General features: G+C 43.6%; 1 protein-coding gene across 1 annotated transcript in view; it reads left to right on the top strand.

Moving 5' to 3' along the window:
- LOC309555398 (microtubule-actin cross-linking factor 1, isoforms 6/7-like) overlaps positions 1-16,776 on the top strand; it is a 191,160-nt gene that overhangs the window by 102,850 nt on the left and 71,534 nt on the right. The window contains exons 20-26 of the mRNA XM_082257413.1: positions 1,918-2,115; positions 5,467-5,595; positions 8,219-8,389; positions 8,473-8,628; positions 8,894-9,100; positions 12,161-12,283; positions 12,368-12,537. Coding sequence (XP_082113539.1) covers positions 1,918-2,115; positions 5,467-5,595; positions 8,219-8,389; positions 8,473-8,628; positions 8,894-9,100; positions 12,161-12,283; positions 12,368-12,537 — 1,154 coding nt within the window. The remainder of the gene's footprint in view (positions 1-1,917; positions 2,116-5,466; positions 5,596-8,218; positions 8,390-8,472; positions 8,629-8,893; positions 9,101-12,160; positions 12,284-12,367; positions 12,538-16,776) is intronic.

The following is a 16,776-nucleotide window of genomic DNA, read 5'->3' as shown; positions in this document are numbered from 1 at the left end:
GATCTAAGGAGGCACTATGATGGGCACATTTGGATCGTATGGGAAAAAAAACGAAGATTTTCGTTTAATGTGTACTGTTTTCGTACGATTTTTGTACAAGAAAAATCAGAAAAGAGAGACTGCGTATGATCAGAAACAAACAACAACAAAAAAAAAAAAAAAAAGCCTTTGTCGTGCGAGAATTTTTGTGCGAATTTTCGTTCATCGGTTCGATTTGCTGTGAAACAACCAGGAAAAATCGGACGATCGTTCGCCCGATTTTCTTATAGTGTGTACCCCACTTAACACCCACATTTAATGCGGAACATCCATGACTGAAAGTTCGGAAACCCAATAAATGAAAAGGGGTGAGCCAGTTACAGGCAGGTTGGGGAGTAAAGCGCTCAGGGGTGTCAAACTGGCAGCTTTGCGGAACTACAAATCCTATCATGCCTCTGCCTGTGGGAGTCATGCTTGTAACTGTCAGCCTTGCAATGCCTCATGGGACTTGTAGTTCTGCAACAGCTGGAGGGCCACCAGTTTGACACCTGTGCAGGCTAGATGATGCTGGACGTTCCCCAGCCAGGAAATGAGGCAGGGCTCGATCTGACTTGCTGCAGCTTCTAATGCACATTGTGAGAAGCTCAGAGTGTGCAGTGATATCAGAGGAAGCCATTTCACTCCAGGAGAGGATCCTGAACTGTGCAAGACTGAAGGGGAGGTTGTAAGCAGAGAAACCTCTCAGAACTGCTTTTTAACCACTTGCCGACCACCGCAAGTACATATACTGCGGCGGTCAGCCCCCCTGGGCAAAGTGACGTATAGGTACGTCACTCGCCGCGAGCCAATAGGGGGCGAGCGTGCGCCGCCGGAGGCGTGCTCCCGCCCCCGCTCGTTCACTGCCATCCCAGCGCGAGTGACCGGCGGCTCTGATGTCTGCTGGCCACTCGCAATTTCCCGCTGGAGAGGGAGAAAGGCAGGCGCTGATGTAAAGAAAGCCGCCTGTCATTCTCTCTGGTGTAACTGCAGAGATCATACGGTCCTGCTATGTAGGATCGTATGTCTCTGTGGTACAACAAAAGCCACGCCCCTTGACAGTTAGAAGCACGCCCCTAGGGACACACTTAACCCCTGGATTTCTCATATAGTTTACCCCTTCCCTGCCAGTGTCATTTTTACAGTAACAGTGCATATGTATAGCTTAAAAAAAAAAAAACAATAAAAATGACATAAATCTTTCCCGTAGTTAGTAAACGCAATAACTTTTGCGCAAACCAATCAAAATACGCTTATTGCGATTTTTTTTCACCAAAAATATGAAGCAGAAAACAAATTGGCCTAAAATGTTAAAAAATTTTGATTTTTAAATTTTTTTGGGGGGGAATTTCATATAAAAAAAATGTGTAAAATATTGTTATTTTTTAAAAATTGTCGCTCTTTTTTTGTTTATAGCGCAAAAAGGAAAAATCGCACAGGTGATTAAATACTACCAAAAGAAAGCTCTATTTGTGGGGAAAAAAGGATGTCAATTTCATTTGGGTACAGCGTCGCACGACCGCGCAATTGTCTGTTAAATTCACGCAGTGCCGAATCGCAAAATAGGCCCTGGTCTTTGAGCAGGAAAATCCTCCTTGGCTTAAGTGGTTAAATTCCAAAAGGGTAAAAAAATTATAAGTACTACATTACAAAAAAAAAAAAACCCTTAATAACTATCCCGCTATCTTTCTGCATACAGTAAACCCCCATTATATCGCGGTTCAGTTTTTGCGGTCCCGGTACAGTGAAAGTTATAAAAACATGCCTATATAGGCTATTTCTATTTCGCGGATTTACACTTTTCGCGGGTGGGTCCGGAACGTAACCCCCATGATGGAGGGGGGGGTTTACTGTATACTGTATCAGGGTTACAGTGTGGTTGTTGTATGTCGCCCCCTGCAGGTCCTGCGGAATGATGTGCTGTCTCACACCCGCACAGTGGAGTCGGTGGATGAAGCCGGGCGGGCGATCTTGCTGACCTCTCTCGGGGACGGGGCAGAGGCGCTCCAGGCCAAGCTGACCGAACTGACGCAGCGTTGGGAGTTTGTCCAGAGCGAGACGGAGAGACGACAGCTGGAGCTGGAGAATGACCTCAGCAGGGTAATAGATAAGCTGCCCAAAAGACCAAAAACAACTGCAAAGATTACATGCAAACTAATTCCTCGTGATTTTGATCTTTTAGAGGAGCCTATTAAAGGATGAGTTATAAAAACGCCTTCCCATCTGTCTTCTTCAAGAATAATATAGGTGACCCCAAAAAATTGTATCCAAACCCAGGAACAACAATGTAACAGATTGCAGCTAGATATGTGCAGAACCAAAACATTTGTTTCCTTTCGTTTCGGTATTTACATTAATTCGTTTACTTAAATTTGTTAAATTTGTTCTCGGAATTTGTTCCGTTTATTCCATTCAAAATTCGAATTTTGGAAGATGGTTATATTCTTTCTATTCCATTCTATTCTATTGCTTTTTTCTATTCTATTCTTTTTTTCTGTTCTATTCTTTTCTTTTCTATTATATTCTATTCTATTTCATTCTATTCAAATTTTTTCTATTCAAAATTTGAATTTTGGAAGACTGTTAGATTATTATATTCTTTGTTTATTCTATTCTGTTCTATTATTTTCTAGTCTATTCTATTCTATTATTTTCTATTCTATTCGAATTCAAATTTATTGTATTCAAAATTAGAATTTCGGAACATGGTTATATTCCTTCTATTCTATTGTTTTTTGCTATTTTATTCTATTCTATTATTTTCTTTTCTATTCTAGTCTAGTCTATTCTTTTATTTTCTATTCTATTTAAAGCGGAGTTCCACCCATTTTTAATAGGTTGGAATACATAGATCTATGTAATCCCCTTTAAAACGGCTTTTACCAATGGAAACTTTTTTTTTTTTTTGCTAGTAAATACCTTAATTTCTGCTTTATTTCTCCTCTCTTCACTTCCGGGTCCGATCGGCGATGACGTCATTCGGCGATTCGCAGTGTCTGCTGGGATGTATTCTATTCCAGAAATCTCGCAGTAGCTGAGCTGTATTGAGCCGTGCCTGCCCCGCCTCCGCCCCGCCTCCTCTCACTGAGTTGTATTGTATGAATGTATTAAGGCCGTTCTCTGCACCGCCTCCGCCCCGCCTCTAGGGAGGCAGGGCGGAGGAGGCCTTAATACATTGCATACAATACAACTCAATGAGAGGAGGCGGGGCGGAGGCGGGGCGGAGGCAAGGCAGAGAATGGCCTTAATACATTCATACAATACAACTCAATGAGAGGAGGCGGGGCGGAGGCGGGGCAGAGAACGGCCTTAATACATTCATACAATACAACTCAATGAGAGGAGGCGGGGCGGGGCGGAGGCGGGGCGGAGGCGGGGCAGAGAACGGCCTTCATACATTCATACAATACAACTCAATGAGAGGAGGCGGGGCGGAGGTGGGGCAGGCACGGCTCAGTACAGCTCAGCTACTACGAGATTTCTGGAATAGAATACATCCCAGCAGACACTGCGAATCGCCGAATGACGTCATCGTCGATCGGACCCGGAAGTGAGGAGAGGAGGAATAAAGCAGAAATTAAGGTATTTACTAGCAAAAAAAAAAAAAAAGTTTCCATTGGTAAAAGCCATTTTAAAGGGGATTACATAGATCTACAGTTCCAAAAATGGGTGGAACTCCACTTTAAATCTATTTGATTCTATTCAATTCTATTTAATTTTCCAATACTAATTTATTCTATTTGAATTTTGGGAAATGGTTATATTCTTTCTATTCTATTATATTTTCTATTCTATTTATTTTAATTATATTCTATTCTTTTCTATTCAAATTTGAATTTACTCTATTTGAAATTCAAATTTTGGAAGTAAGTTATATACTGTTTTTTACTATTCTATTCTTTTTTTCTACTCTATTCTTTTCTTTCATATTGTATTCAATTCAGTGTTTACATAAATTAGTTTAGTTAAATCAGTTTAATTTGTTTAATTTGTTTTCAGAATTCGTTTCCGTTTATTCTATTTGAAATTTGAATTTCAGAAGATGGTTATATTCTTTCTATTTTATTCAATTTTATTTTTTATTCTATTATTTTCCTTTATTTTCTATTCTATTTTATTCTGTTCTTTTATTTTATATTCTATTTTGTTCTGTTTGACTATATATTTTTTTTTCTATTCTATTCTTTTCTTTTATATTCTATCCATAGGTGTGCACAGCCTATTGCATTGGGGTGTGCACCCCAAAGCTCAAACACACACACACCTTTCTCTGCAGCCTTAGCTGCACTGGACAGTGAATGAATGGGAAGTGCTCTGGGCTGAGCGGCTTCCTGTTCATTCACAAACTGAAGCATAGTAAACCTAGTTGTGTTCACAATGTTCATTTGGAAAAGGAAGGCACCAGTAAATTACATATTTACTAGCCCCTTTCCCCACTCTCCATCCTGCAGCGTAGTGATTAGGGTGTGCCCAGGCACACTTGGCACACCCCCTGCGCACGCCTATGATTCTATCCCTTTATTTTCTATTCTATATTTTTCTATTCTTTTATTTTGTATTCTGTTCTGTTTTACTCTATTATATTATATCCTTTTATTTTCTATTCTATTCTATTATATCCTATTCTATTTTTCCCTAGTCTATCCCTTCTTTTCTATTCTATTTTATTCTCTTTGGAAATTTGAATTTGAAAACTACCCAAATTAGAATAGAAAACTATTCGAATTCAAAAACTATTCAAATTAGATTAGAACACTGTTCGAATTCAAATTTTGCCCTAAATTTTGTTTCATCATTTCGGATTAGTTTAAATTCGTTATTGTTGTAATTTGGAAATTTGGATGCATCCAAATTGGCCCCTTAGTTCCAGTGAAGGGAACTCTTAAGGTGTCAGCATACCAAGACATTTTGGACAATTTCATGCTCCCAATTTTGTGGGAGGAGTTTGGGGATGGCCCCTTCCTGTTCCAACATGGCTGTGCACCACTGCACAAAGCAAGGTCCAAAAAGACATGGATGAGCGAGTTTGGGGTGGAGGAACTTGACTGGCCTGCACAGTCCTGACCTCAACCCAATAGAACACCTTTAGGATGAATTAGAGGGGAAACTGCGAGCCAGGCCTTCTCATCCAATATCAGTGCCTGACCTCACAAATGCTCTTCTGGAAGAATGGTCAAACATTCCCATAGACACACTCCTAAACCTTGTGGACAGCCTTCCCAGAAGAGTTGAAGCTGTTATAGCTGCAAAGGGCCGGCCAACTCAATATTGAACCCTACAGACTAAGACTGGGATGCCAATAATGTTCATGTGTGTGTAAAGACAGGTGTCCCAATACTTTTGGTAATATAGTTTATTATGAATTTTCATTGCTAATATATCATGTATGTGCTTATGGGTTTGGTAAAAGTTTAGCCCATTCGGTAAACCCGTGTCCCCCCTTTCTCAAAGGTGCAGGATGTGGCTCTGGAGGTCACCGATCTACTGCAGTGGCTGGAAGAGGTGGAGGCCCGTCTGTCCTTCTGCAAACCTGTGTGGGGTCATCCGGAATCCACCAGAGACGCTCTGACCAAACACCTGGTGAGTGGACTCCGCTTTAAGAGTATAACAAGTATCGGGCCGTGTCATTGGGTGTGCTGGCTGCACAAAATGGAGATTTTATAAGTCAACTTTCCTTGATATTCAGAGGCTTCAAGTGTTTGTTCAGCCCTTCTTCTACATCATGCTGCATGTTATACTTCTTTATTCTAAGCTTCTTCTCTTCTCTCCTCCATCGTGGTACTCTATTTCCTTCTGCACTGTTCTGTATTTCCTCTGTCTTCTCCGCTTTACTATATTTACTTTGCCTCCTGCGTTCTATTGTATCCTCTGATCTCCCCCATCTCCTGCAATTCTACTGTATTTCTGCTTCCTGTACCCCACTGTATTTCATTTCCTTCTGCACTGTACTGGATTTCCTCTGCTTCCTGCACTCTGCTGCATTCTCCCTGCCTCCTGCATTCTGTTGTATTTCTTCTGCCTTTTAGCCCTCTGCCATATTTCCTCTGCCTCCTGAACTATGCTGTGTCCTCTCTGTCTTCTACACTCTGCTGTATTTCCTCTGCCTTCTGCACTCTATTATATCTCCTTTTACCCCTGCACTCTGCTGTATTCCCTCTTCCTTCTTCTCTCTGTTGCATTCCCTCTTCCTTCTTCACACTGCTGTTTTCCCTCTGCCTGCTGCAGTATGCTGTATTTCCTCTACCTTATACTGTATTTGCTCTGCCTCCTGCACTCAGGAATATTTCATCTGCATCCTGTACTTTGCTGTATCTCCTCTGCCTCCTGCACTGTGCTGTATCGCCTCTGCCTCCTGCGCTGTGCTGCATCACCTCTGCCTCCTGCGCTGTGCTGCATCGCCTCTGCCTCCTGCGCTGTGCTGCATCGCCTCTGCCTCCTGCGCTGTGCTGTATCTCTTCTGCCTCCTGCGCTGTGCTGTATCTCCTCTGCCTCCTGCACTGTGCTGTATCTCCTCTACCTCCTGCACTTTCCTGTATCTCCTCTGCCTCCTGCACTTTGCTGCATCTCCTCTGCCTCCTGTACTCTTCTGCATTTTCTTTGCCTCCTGTACCTTGCTGTATTTTCTCTTTCTTCTGCAAATCTGCTGCAATTCCTTTGTTTCCTGCACCTCACTGTATTCCTTTTTCTGCTACACTCTGCTGTATTGTCTGTCTCCTGCACTCTATTGTATTTATTCTGCCTGTTGAACTCTGCCATATTTCATCTGCCTCCTGCACTATGCTGTGTCCTCTCTTTCACCTGCCCTTTATGATATTTCCTCTGCCTCCTGCACTCTTTTCTATCTCCTTTTACCCCTGCACTCTGCTGTATTGCCTCTGCCCACTGCACTCGGTTGCATTCCCTCTTCTTTCTGCACAGTGTTATATTGCCACTGCCTCCTGCAGTATGCTATTTTTTATCTACCTTCTACTGTATTTCCTCTGCCTTCTGCACTCAGCCATAAGTTCTCTGCATCCTGCACTGTGCTGTACCTCCTCTGCCCCCTGCACTCTGCTGTATTTCCTCTTCCAACTGCACTTAATCATATTTTTTTATACATGCTGTACTCTGCTGAATTTCCTATGCCTCCTGCACTTTGCTGTATCTCCTCTGCCTTCTGCATTTTTCTGTATCTCCTTTGCCTCCTGCACTTTGCTGTATCTCCTCTTCCCCCTGTTCTGTATTTTTTTTGCCTCCTGTACCCACTGTATTCCTTTTCTTGCTGCAGTTTACTGTTTTTTTTTCGATGTTCCCTGCACTCTACTGTATTTATTCTTCCTCCTGAACTCTGCCATATTAAATCTGTCTCCTGCACTATGCTGTGTCCTCTCTTTCACCTGCACTCTATGGTATTTCCTCTGCCTCCTGCATTCTATTCTATCTTCTTTTTCCCCATGCACTCTGCTGTATTGCCTCTGCCCCCTGCGCTCTGCTGTATTTCCTCTGCCCCCTGCACAGTGTTATATTCCATCTGCCTCCTGCAGTATGCTGTGTTTCATCTACCGTCTACTGTATTTGCTCTGCCTCCTGCACTCACCCATATTTCTTCTGCCTCCTGCACTCACCCATATTTCCTCTGCATCCTGGACAGTGCTGCATCTCCTCTGCCTCCTGCACTCTGCTGTATTTCCTCTTCTTCTGCACTCAGTCATATTTCTTCTACATGCTGTACTCTGCTAAATTTTCTCTGCCTCTTGCACTATGCTATATCTCCTCTGCCTCTTGCACTCTGCTCTATTCCCTCTGCCTCTTGCACTCTGCTCTATTCCCTCTGCCCCCTGCACTCTGCTCTATTCCCTCTGCTCCCTGCACTCTGCTCTATTCCCTCTGCCCCCTGCTCTATTCCCTCTGCCCCCTGCACTCTGCTCTATTCCCTCTGCCCCCTGCTCTATTCCCACTGCCTCCTGCACTCTGCTCTATTCCCTCTGCCCCCTACACTTTGCTCTATTCCCTCTGCCTCCTGCACTCTGCTCTATTCCCTCTGCCCCCTGCACTTTGCTCTATTCCCTCTGCCTCCTGCACTCTGCTCTATTCCCTCTGCCTCCTGCACTTTGCTCTATTCCCTCTGCCTCCTGCACTTTGCTCTATTCCCTCTGCCTCCTGCACATTACTATTCTTCTTCCTGCACACTTACATTGGTTATATTACTCCTCTGATTGCCCAGGATCTGTGTAAAGAGATGGAGTCTAAGCAGCACACATATAACAGCGTGCGGGACCGTCTCCAGCGTCTCCTGGCCTCCAGCCCTCAACCTCGAGGTTCCAGTGCTGAGCACCAGTTACGGATACTGGAACAAAAGTGGGAGAGCGCATACACCAAGGTGCAGGACAGAAAGGTGAGTCAGCCTGAACTGTATCCGGATCCGTAGCAGAGTTGTGCGCTCGCTGTCCTCACCCCTGACACTGTTCTGTCTAACAGGTGTGCTTGTCGGATGGGCTGGCAATGATAACCGAGTTCCACAGCACCATGCAGGAAGTGTCCCAGTGGATCGGACAAGCAGAGGGGCGACTCAACACGGCTGGACCACCCAGCGTCATCTTAGAGACCGTCACAAATCAGATTCAGGAACATAAGGTACGTGGGCTGGCATTTCTAGCCTCCTTTTAAAATGCTAACTGCCTGGCTGCCATGTGGATCCTCCAGCATCAATACGTACTTCAGTCACCAACTCTCTACAAGTATTCATCCAGGGATTCCAGAACTCAGGAACTACTTGTTATGGGTTAGAAAGTACAGAAGCCAGAGGATCGTGATGGCCGCCCATGTTGGGCCCACTAGGAAGTGTTGGTGCTGCATTTGTGGCTGCCACCCAGTACAATGTGTGATATTTCTTTCTCAGGGTCTGGTTCAGGAGATTCAGCTGAACGAGGAAAAGCTGTCCAGCCTAGAGTCCGTCTGCTCCCGTCTCAAGGATGTGAGTCGGAAACAAGAAGGGGACATGACCCAGTCCTTGGTACAGGGCGCCCGGGAGCGGCTGGGGAAGGTGCAGGAGAGGGCAGCGGAGAGGGGCCGCAGTTTGGAGGAGTCCCGAAGACAAGCCAAGCAAGTGAGTCCACCTTCCACCTCCACTGTAGACTTCACACTAAGCCCCCGGATCATGGTACCATACCATGATACTTTGCCACAGAAAAAAAAAAACATTTTCTATTCACATAACCCAAAAATGAGCCATCCAGTCTCCCTGAGAGCTGGGCTGTGCCATCCCAGGGCCCAACTAGATCCATGCAAGGATATCTTTCTAGTCTTGGTGAGCAGTAGAGAACCATATTAGTTACCTACTGGATATATCCAGCGCCAAATATTTATCTGGTAACCAATCGTAACATTTGGTGTTCGGTCATTTCCTTAAATTTCCTTGTGCCGCATCTGGTACCTTAATATAACATCCTCTGGATGTACCACGTCTGGTACCCGATTGTAACATCCTCTGGATGTACCACATGTGGTACCTGATTATAACATCCTCTGGATGTACCCACGTGTGCTACCTGATTATAACATCCTTTGGATGTGCCACATCTGGTACCTGATTATAGCATCCTCTGGATGTACCACATGTGGTACCTGATTATAACATCCTCTGGATGTGCCACGTCTGGTACCTGAATATAACATCCTCTGGATGTGCCACGTCTGGAACCTGATTATAACATCCTCTGGATGTGCCACGTCTGGTACCTGATTATACCATCCTCTGGATGTACCACATGGGGTACCTGATTATAACATTCTCTGGATGTGCCACATCTGGTACCTGATTATAACATCCTCTGGATGTGCCACGTCTGGTACCTGATCATAGCATCCTCTGGATGTGCCACATCTGGTACCTGATTATAACATCCTCTGGATGTGCCACATGTGGTACCTGATTATAACATTCTCTGGATGTGCCATGTCTGGTACCTGAATATAACATCCTCTGGATGTGCCACGTCTGGTACCTGATTATAACATCCTCTGGATGTACCACGTCTGGTACCTGATTATACCATCCTCTGGATGTACCACATGTGGTACCTGATTATAACATCCTCTGGATGTGCCACGTCTGGTACCTGATTGTAACATCCTCTGGATGTGCCACGTCTGGTACCTGATTATAATATCTTCTCTATGTGCCATGTCTGGTACTCAATTATAATGGCCCCTCTGTATGTGTCATGTCTGGTACCCGATTATAATAACCTTTGTGCCACGCCTGGTACCTAATTATATAAACCACTGTACAATATGTGTCACATCTGGAACATGATTATAATAACCTCTGTAGGTGCCACATTTAGTCCCCCGATTATAATAACCTCTGTATGTGCCACGTCTGGTACCTGTTTATAGTAACCTTTGTGCCATGTTTGGTACCTGATTATACTATCCTCTATATGTGCCACGTCTAGTACCTGACTATAATATCCTTTGTATGTGCCACGTCTGGTACCTGACTATAATATCCTTTGTATGTGCCATGTTTGGAACCTGATTATAATAACCTCTGTATGTGTCACATCTAGAACCTGTTTATATTCTGTATATGTGCCAAGTCTGGTACCCGATTATAATAACTTCTTTATATGCCACTTCCATTACCCAGCTTGGGGCAATATATGAAAAATTAGGAATGTTTAGCAGCTTCCCCTTTGGCTCCCATAAGACTGAGGCTCTCTATTAATCTCCTCATGCCCAGCCTGCCAGATGAAGGGTGACACTAATTGAAAAGGTTGAAAGGAAAATTCCAAGGAAGATAACTGCCAGCAAAACTTCAGGTTGTGCCCTTTTTTTGGAATTTCTTTATTTTCACTGTAGGACACAGAATTTGAAAAATCTTTAGCCAACTGTTGGGTTCCATTGTATCTCGGCACGTCTCCTTTTGGATGAGAATAAACAATCCTCATTGGCTGGTGTTGTCCTGAACATTGATCATCTTGTCCTGAGCAAGCCTCCAGGGTTTCTAGTTATTGCCCTTGAGTACAGCGCCCCCTGATGTTTGTTTTGGGAGGTGCGAGAGGATGCTGAGCAACTTCATAGGTGTTAATAAATTCCTCTACTACCAGCAGGGCAGCCATCAGAAATTTTGGTGCCCCTTACACCGCTTTAGGCCTGGGCCCCTCTGGGCCTGACAACCAACATTCCCTAGGGCCGTCCCACCAAATCCAACCACTAGCCATCCCACGAGTCTTTCGGTGCACCCACTTTTATTTTAACATTTTTACAACTTAGTATTTAAAAATGAATCTAATTCAGCAAAGAGACATCTGCATATATTCAGCAAAGAGACACCCCAATCCAGCAAAAAGACACCCCAATCCAGCAAATAGAAAGCCCAAACCAGCAAAGAGACATCCCTTCCGCTGCATCAGCTTACTCCGCGGCTGTCCTGCTTTAGCAATTGCTAGTTACCACAGTAGCAACAACTCAATCTCGTTGGTTGGTCCTGAGCGGCCGGGCCCCTCGGGAGGCCTGGGCCCCCTACAAGTGCATGGCCTGGCCCCCCCTGATGGCAGCCCTGACTTCCAGTGCTGATAATGGTTCTGATTATAGTCAATTTGCAAATAAAATCACCACTGGAGTGCTGGAGAAATGAATTCAAGTTGAATTCTTTTGAATCATGGCACCCCTATGGAGGCTACAACAAAATCACTATTATCAGACACAAATATAACATAACTCGCATAATTCCTGCTAAATCTAAAAAAAAAAAAAAAACTATGTTAAATAAAAAAGAAGATGAGATAAGAAAAATATTCAGGCTGGGCAGTTGGAGCTCAGTGATCAGAGAGACAGAGAGAGAGAAACAAAGTTACAATTTACAAATAAACTCCTGAGCAGAGATAAGTGCTGGGAGGGGGGAGGGACCCACACAAGGGAGGGGGATTAGTGAGGGACGACTGTCTCTTTCTCAACAGATAAAAGCTGATAGCAGGGAGAGGGACAGATCAGATTCAGGTGCTGGAGGAAGATTTCTGTAATTGTTGTCCATCACTAATCCCCCTCTCTGTGTGGGCCCCACTGTGTGCTCGGGCCCCCTACAAGAGGGCTGGTGGTCCCCCCCTATCAGCGGCCCTGCCCTGCATGGTGTAGCTCTGAATGGATTGTTTTGCCCCTGCAGTACAGCGAATCCCGGCGGATGCTTCTGGAGTGGCTGCAGGAAGCGGATCAGAGTTTGGACTCCCAGCAGATCGACACCAGCGTCAGCCAGGAGCACATCAAGCAGCAGCTGGGCCAGCACAAGGTAGGGGCGACCCTCTGAGTCTCACAAAGCCCCCCAATGGTATCAGTCCATGTTTCCTGATTGTGTCACATTGTTTCTCTGCAGGACTTTCAGAAAGTCTTCCGGTCCAAGCGCCCCGTGTATGAGGCGACTCTGCGCAGCGGCCGCGCTCTCCGAGAGAAGATCAGATTGCCGGAGGATGGACAGAAGATGGATGAGTCGCTGGGGGAGCTGAGAGAGCGCTGGGAGCATGTCTGCAACAGGTCTACCGAGAGGTATGTACATATGACGCAATATTACTTCTCCATCATACAGAGATTGGCGCAGTAATTTCATAGTATTGCGCCAAACATTTCAGGCAGAAAGCATTCCGACTGCCGATGGATTTTCACTGCCCTTATTACATAGGGCTGACTCCTACAAAGCTAAAATCCTAAAACTATTCTAACCTTAACCGCTATTGTGTTACCTATCCCTACGGGGCAAATATTTTGTCTGTGTGTTAACATGCGGTATGTTGTACAATACCATGCGTTGCTTTAAAGTGGTTGTAAACCTCAGACATGAAATATGAACAAAGCATATGCCTCTATAGTGTGTATTTGTCTCATTCCAGAGCACTAAGTGTAATTTCTGTCTGCTGCCTCCTTCCTCTTCTATCTGCGTGACTTACTTCTGACAAGTTTTTCTGACACCAAGAGAAAAAGGTGACAGGGGAGCAGAGATGTATAGTAACGAAGTAGAACTACTTAAGTACTGTACTTAAGTACCGAAATGCGGTATCTGTACTTTCCTAGAGTAGAATTTTTTTCTCCTACTTCTACTTTTACTTCACTACATTTTTTCGATGATTTCGATACTTCTACTCAAGTATATTTTTTTGTGCTGCATAGTTACTCGTTACTTTTAAAAAAATTACCACTGCCAGAACAGTAGATGGCAGGTTGCATAAAGCTCAAAAAATGTGTATAATGTCATTTGTAAATCAGCGCATACGAAAATAAAGGCTGTGTATAATAAAAGCTGCTATACCAAATCTTTCCAATAAAAAGAAAATATGAAACAAACAAATAAATGGTGCTACAGCGCTTAAAGTGCATCAAGAAACTACTAACAAACACAGGTTAATCATTTGAATAAATCATTTGAAATAATAAAAAACAATATGATGTTCAAACTTTTGACTTCTTTCTTTAATAACTACATAACACAGTACTTGTACTTCTACTTTCAGTACTTGAGTAGAATTTTTTTTTCAAAACTACTGGTACTTTTTACTTTTAGTACTTAAGTAGCAAATTTTTTGAAAAAACTACTTGCAATACTTAAGTAAAAAAAATGTTGAATACTTTAGTACTTCTACTTAAGTAACTTTTTCTGTGAGCACTTCCACTTCTACTCAAGTCACTTTTTGATCGAGCACTTGTACTTTTACTCAAGTAGAAATTTCGAGTACTTTATACAAGTCTGCAGGGGAGGGAGTTCCAGCACACAACCTGTGATTTACAGCCTCAGCTCTGTTCCTGTATGCTGTGGAAAGGGGTGTGGGGGCTATGCAGTGCTATGCAGTGTGTAATTTCTGCTCTCCCCCTGTTTTCTGACAGCTCAGACAGTCTTTATAAATTCTGCACTTTGAACAACTGGAGAGAGGAGAAGATTGCAGATAAACAGGGACAACTTTTGTAGGAGGATTTGTTTCATCTCTGTGTATCACCTGAGGCCGGTTACTTCACTGGGTAAATGTAAGGGCTTACAACCACTTTAGGGCAACCTATTGAAATGAATGAGCTGTCAATTCATCAAAACGTCTTACAAATTGGATGCACAACAACATTTGTAGTGCATAGCACCATACTGCACTTTGCTGCAATAGCGTTCATCACAGCATGCTTCAATGCATGTGTGTTGCTTTAGTGCGCTGAAATGCCATTCAAAATGTGTGGTGCATCAATATGCATTGCTGCTCATTGCAGTAGCATGTATGTGCCCAGTGCCGGGACAAGGTAATCTAGAGCCCAGGGCGAACATGGGCATGCCCAGAAACTGTGGAGTGATGACGCGCCCGCACCGGAAGTGACGAGCGGGGCCGGTGCAGGCACATTCTGGGAGAAGAGGACGCAGAAGAGGACGTGCTGGCTTCAGCTGCCCACACCTCAGATGGCAGCGCTGGACAAGAAATTTTCAAGGTAAGTATTTCTTCTAAAAGGTAAGTGCGACCCCGGACAGTTCAGATGTTATCCATTGTGGAATGTACTAGCCCTGACTGTCCCGGGGGTATTTTTAGCTAAATTTCACCCCCCATGGCCGGAACTCCGCTTTAACTACTTCAGCCCCGGAAGATTTTACCCCCTTCCTGACCAGGGCCTATTTTGCGATTCGGCACTGTGTGACTTTAACGGACAATTGCGCGGTCCTGCGATGCTGTACCCAAATGAAATTGACGTCCTTTTTTCCCCACAAACAGAGCTTTCTTTTGGTGGTATTTGATCACCTGTGCGATTTTTTTTGATCATGCGCTATAAACAAAAAAAGAGCGACAATTTTGAAAAAATAACAATATTTTTCACATTTTTTTTATATGAAATTCCCCCCAAAAAAATTAAAAAATCTAAATTTTTTAACATTTTAGGCCAATTTGTTTTCTGCTACATATGTTTGGTAAAAAAAAAAATCGCAAAAAGCGTATTTTGATTGGTTTGCGCAAAAGTATTTGCATTTACTAACTAAGGGAAAGATTTTTGTCATTTTTATTTATTTATTTTTTTTTTAACGAGTAATGGCGGCGATCTGCGATTTTTTTTTTTTTGCGGGACTGCGACATTGCGGCGGACAGATCGGACCCTTGACTGACATTTTTGACACTTTAGGGGTTACCAGTGGCATTACTACAGTAATCAGTGCTATACATATGCACTGTTACTGTAAAAATTACACTGGGAGGGAAGGGGTTAACTTTATTGGAGAGGGAGGGGTTAAGTGTGTCCCTAGGGGCGTGCTTCTAACTGTGATTGGATGTGGCTGTGTGTGTAACAGCAGAGATCTACGGTCCTACATAGCAGGACCGTATGATCTGTGCTTTTACACAGGGAAGAATGACAGGCGGCTTTGTTTACATTAGCCGCCTGCCTTTCTCCCTCTCCACCCGACGATCGCGAGTGACCGGGTCCGCCGTTCACACACGCGGGCTGCTTAGGGAACGAGCGGGGCGGGAGCGTGCCTCCGGCGGCGCGCGCTCGCCCCCTATTGGCTCACAGGCTAGTGACGTACCGCTACGTCACTTTGCCTGGGAGGGGCTGACCGCCGACGTATATAGACGGGCGGCGGTCGGCAAGTGGTTAAGCAGAGTGCAATATAGAATTTACCTGCTGCTCCTCGCAGACAGAGCCAAAACTATACCTAGCACAGGAAATTCATTATTTGCAGGATCACTAGGTTACAAATAAAGAAAAAAAAACGAATGCAGCCTCCACATCTAAGGACTGGAAAATATTACATGTTTGTTCTTGGGGTCAGATACACTTTAAGCACTGTATCAAGAAATAAATGTATTAAGTTTCTGTTTGATGTTGCCGCCTAAGTACATTTTTTTTAAATAGTTTTATCTGTATGTTCAATCGTAATTTTACTGAAAAGTTTTAACATACAAAATAGCAAAACACCAGACATTCTTTCCCCCTGACAATCTGGGATGAGCACAAAATAAAAAGAAAAACAACAGAAAAAAACAATAGCACAGAAACCAAATAAAAAATTGGGTTGATTGTGTAAAAAAAAAAAAAAATAAGAGAAATACAGCAATATTACAAAACAGGGACGTTTCCAAGGGGCCAGTTGGTACAAAATGAGAAATGGTCCAGCGTACAGGAGCTTGAACAGGAACACAATGAGAAGTGTCAAAATATGATCCATGCGATCATTATCAGGAGCAATAGATAAAAAGTCCTTAGACGATGTTGAAACTCCCAGTTCACCATCCCCAGACCAGCAAGAGGTGGTGGACTCGAGTCTCATGACTTGACTTAAGTCAGACTTAAGTCACCAGTTTGAGGACTTGAGACTTGCTTGACTAAAATGAATAAAAGACTCGACTTGCCTTTGACTTGGTATTCATGACTTGAGACTTGACTTTGACTTGAGAAATATGACTCGAAATGACTTTACTTTTTTAATTTATTAAATATTTGCATTTTCTCAAGATGTGTTAACCACTTAAGCCCTGGAAGATTTTACCCCCTTCCTGACCAGGGCCTATTTTGCGATTCGGCACTGCGTGACTTTAATGGACAATTGCGCGGTCGTGCGACGCTGTACCCAAACAAATTTGACGTCCTTTTTTTCCCACAAACAGAGCTTTCTTTTGGTGGTATTTGATCACCTGTGCGATTTTTTGATTATGCGCTATAAACAAAAAAAGAGCGTCAATTTTGCAAAAATAACAATATTTTTCACATTTTTTTATATGAAATTCCCCCCCCAAAAAATGTAAAAATCTATTTTTTTTTTTCATTTTTGGC

Source organism: Pelophylax lessonae (assembly GCF_965119305.1).
Source record: "Pelophylax lessonae genome assembly, chromosome: 5".
Taxonomy (NCBI): domain Eukaryota; kingdom Metazoa; phylum Chordata; class Amphibia; order Anura; family Ranidae; genus Pelophylax; species Pelophylax lessonae.
The sequence above is the reverse complement of the archived record's forward strand: the minus strand, read 5'-3'. Positions and strand labels throughout refer to the sequence as shown.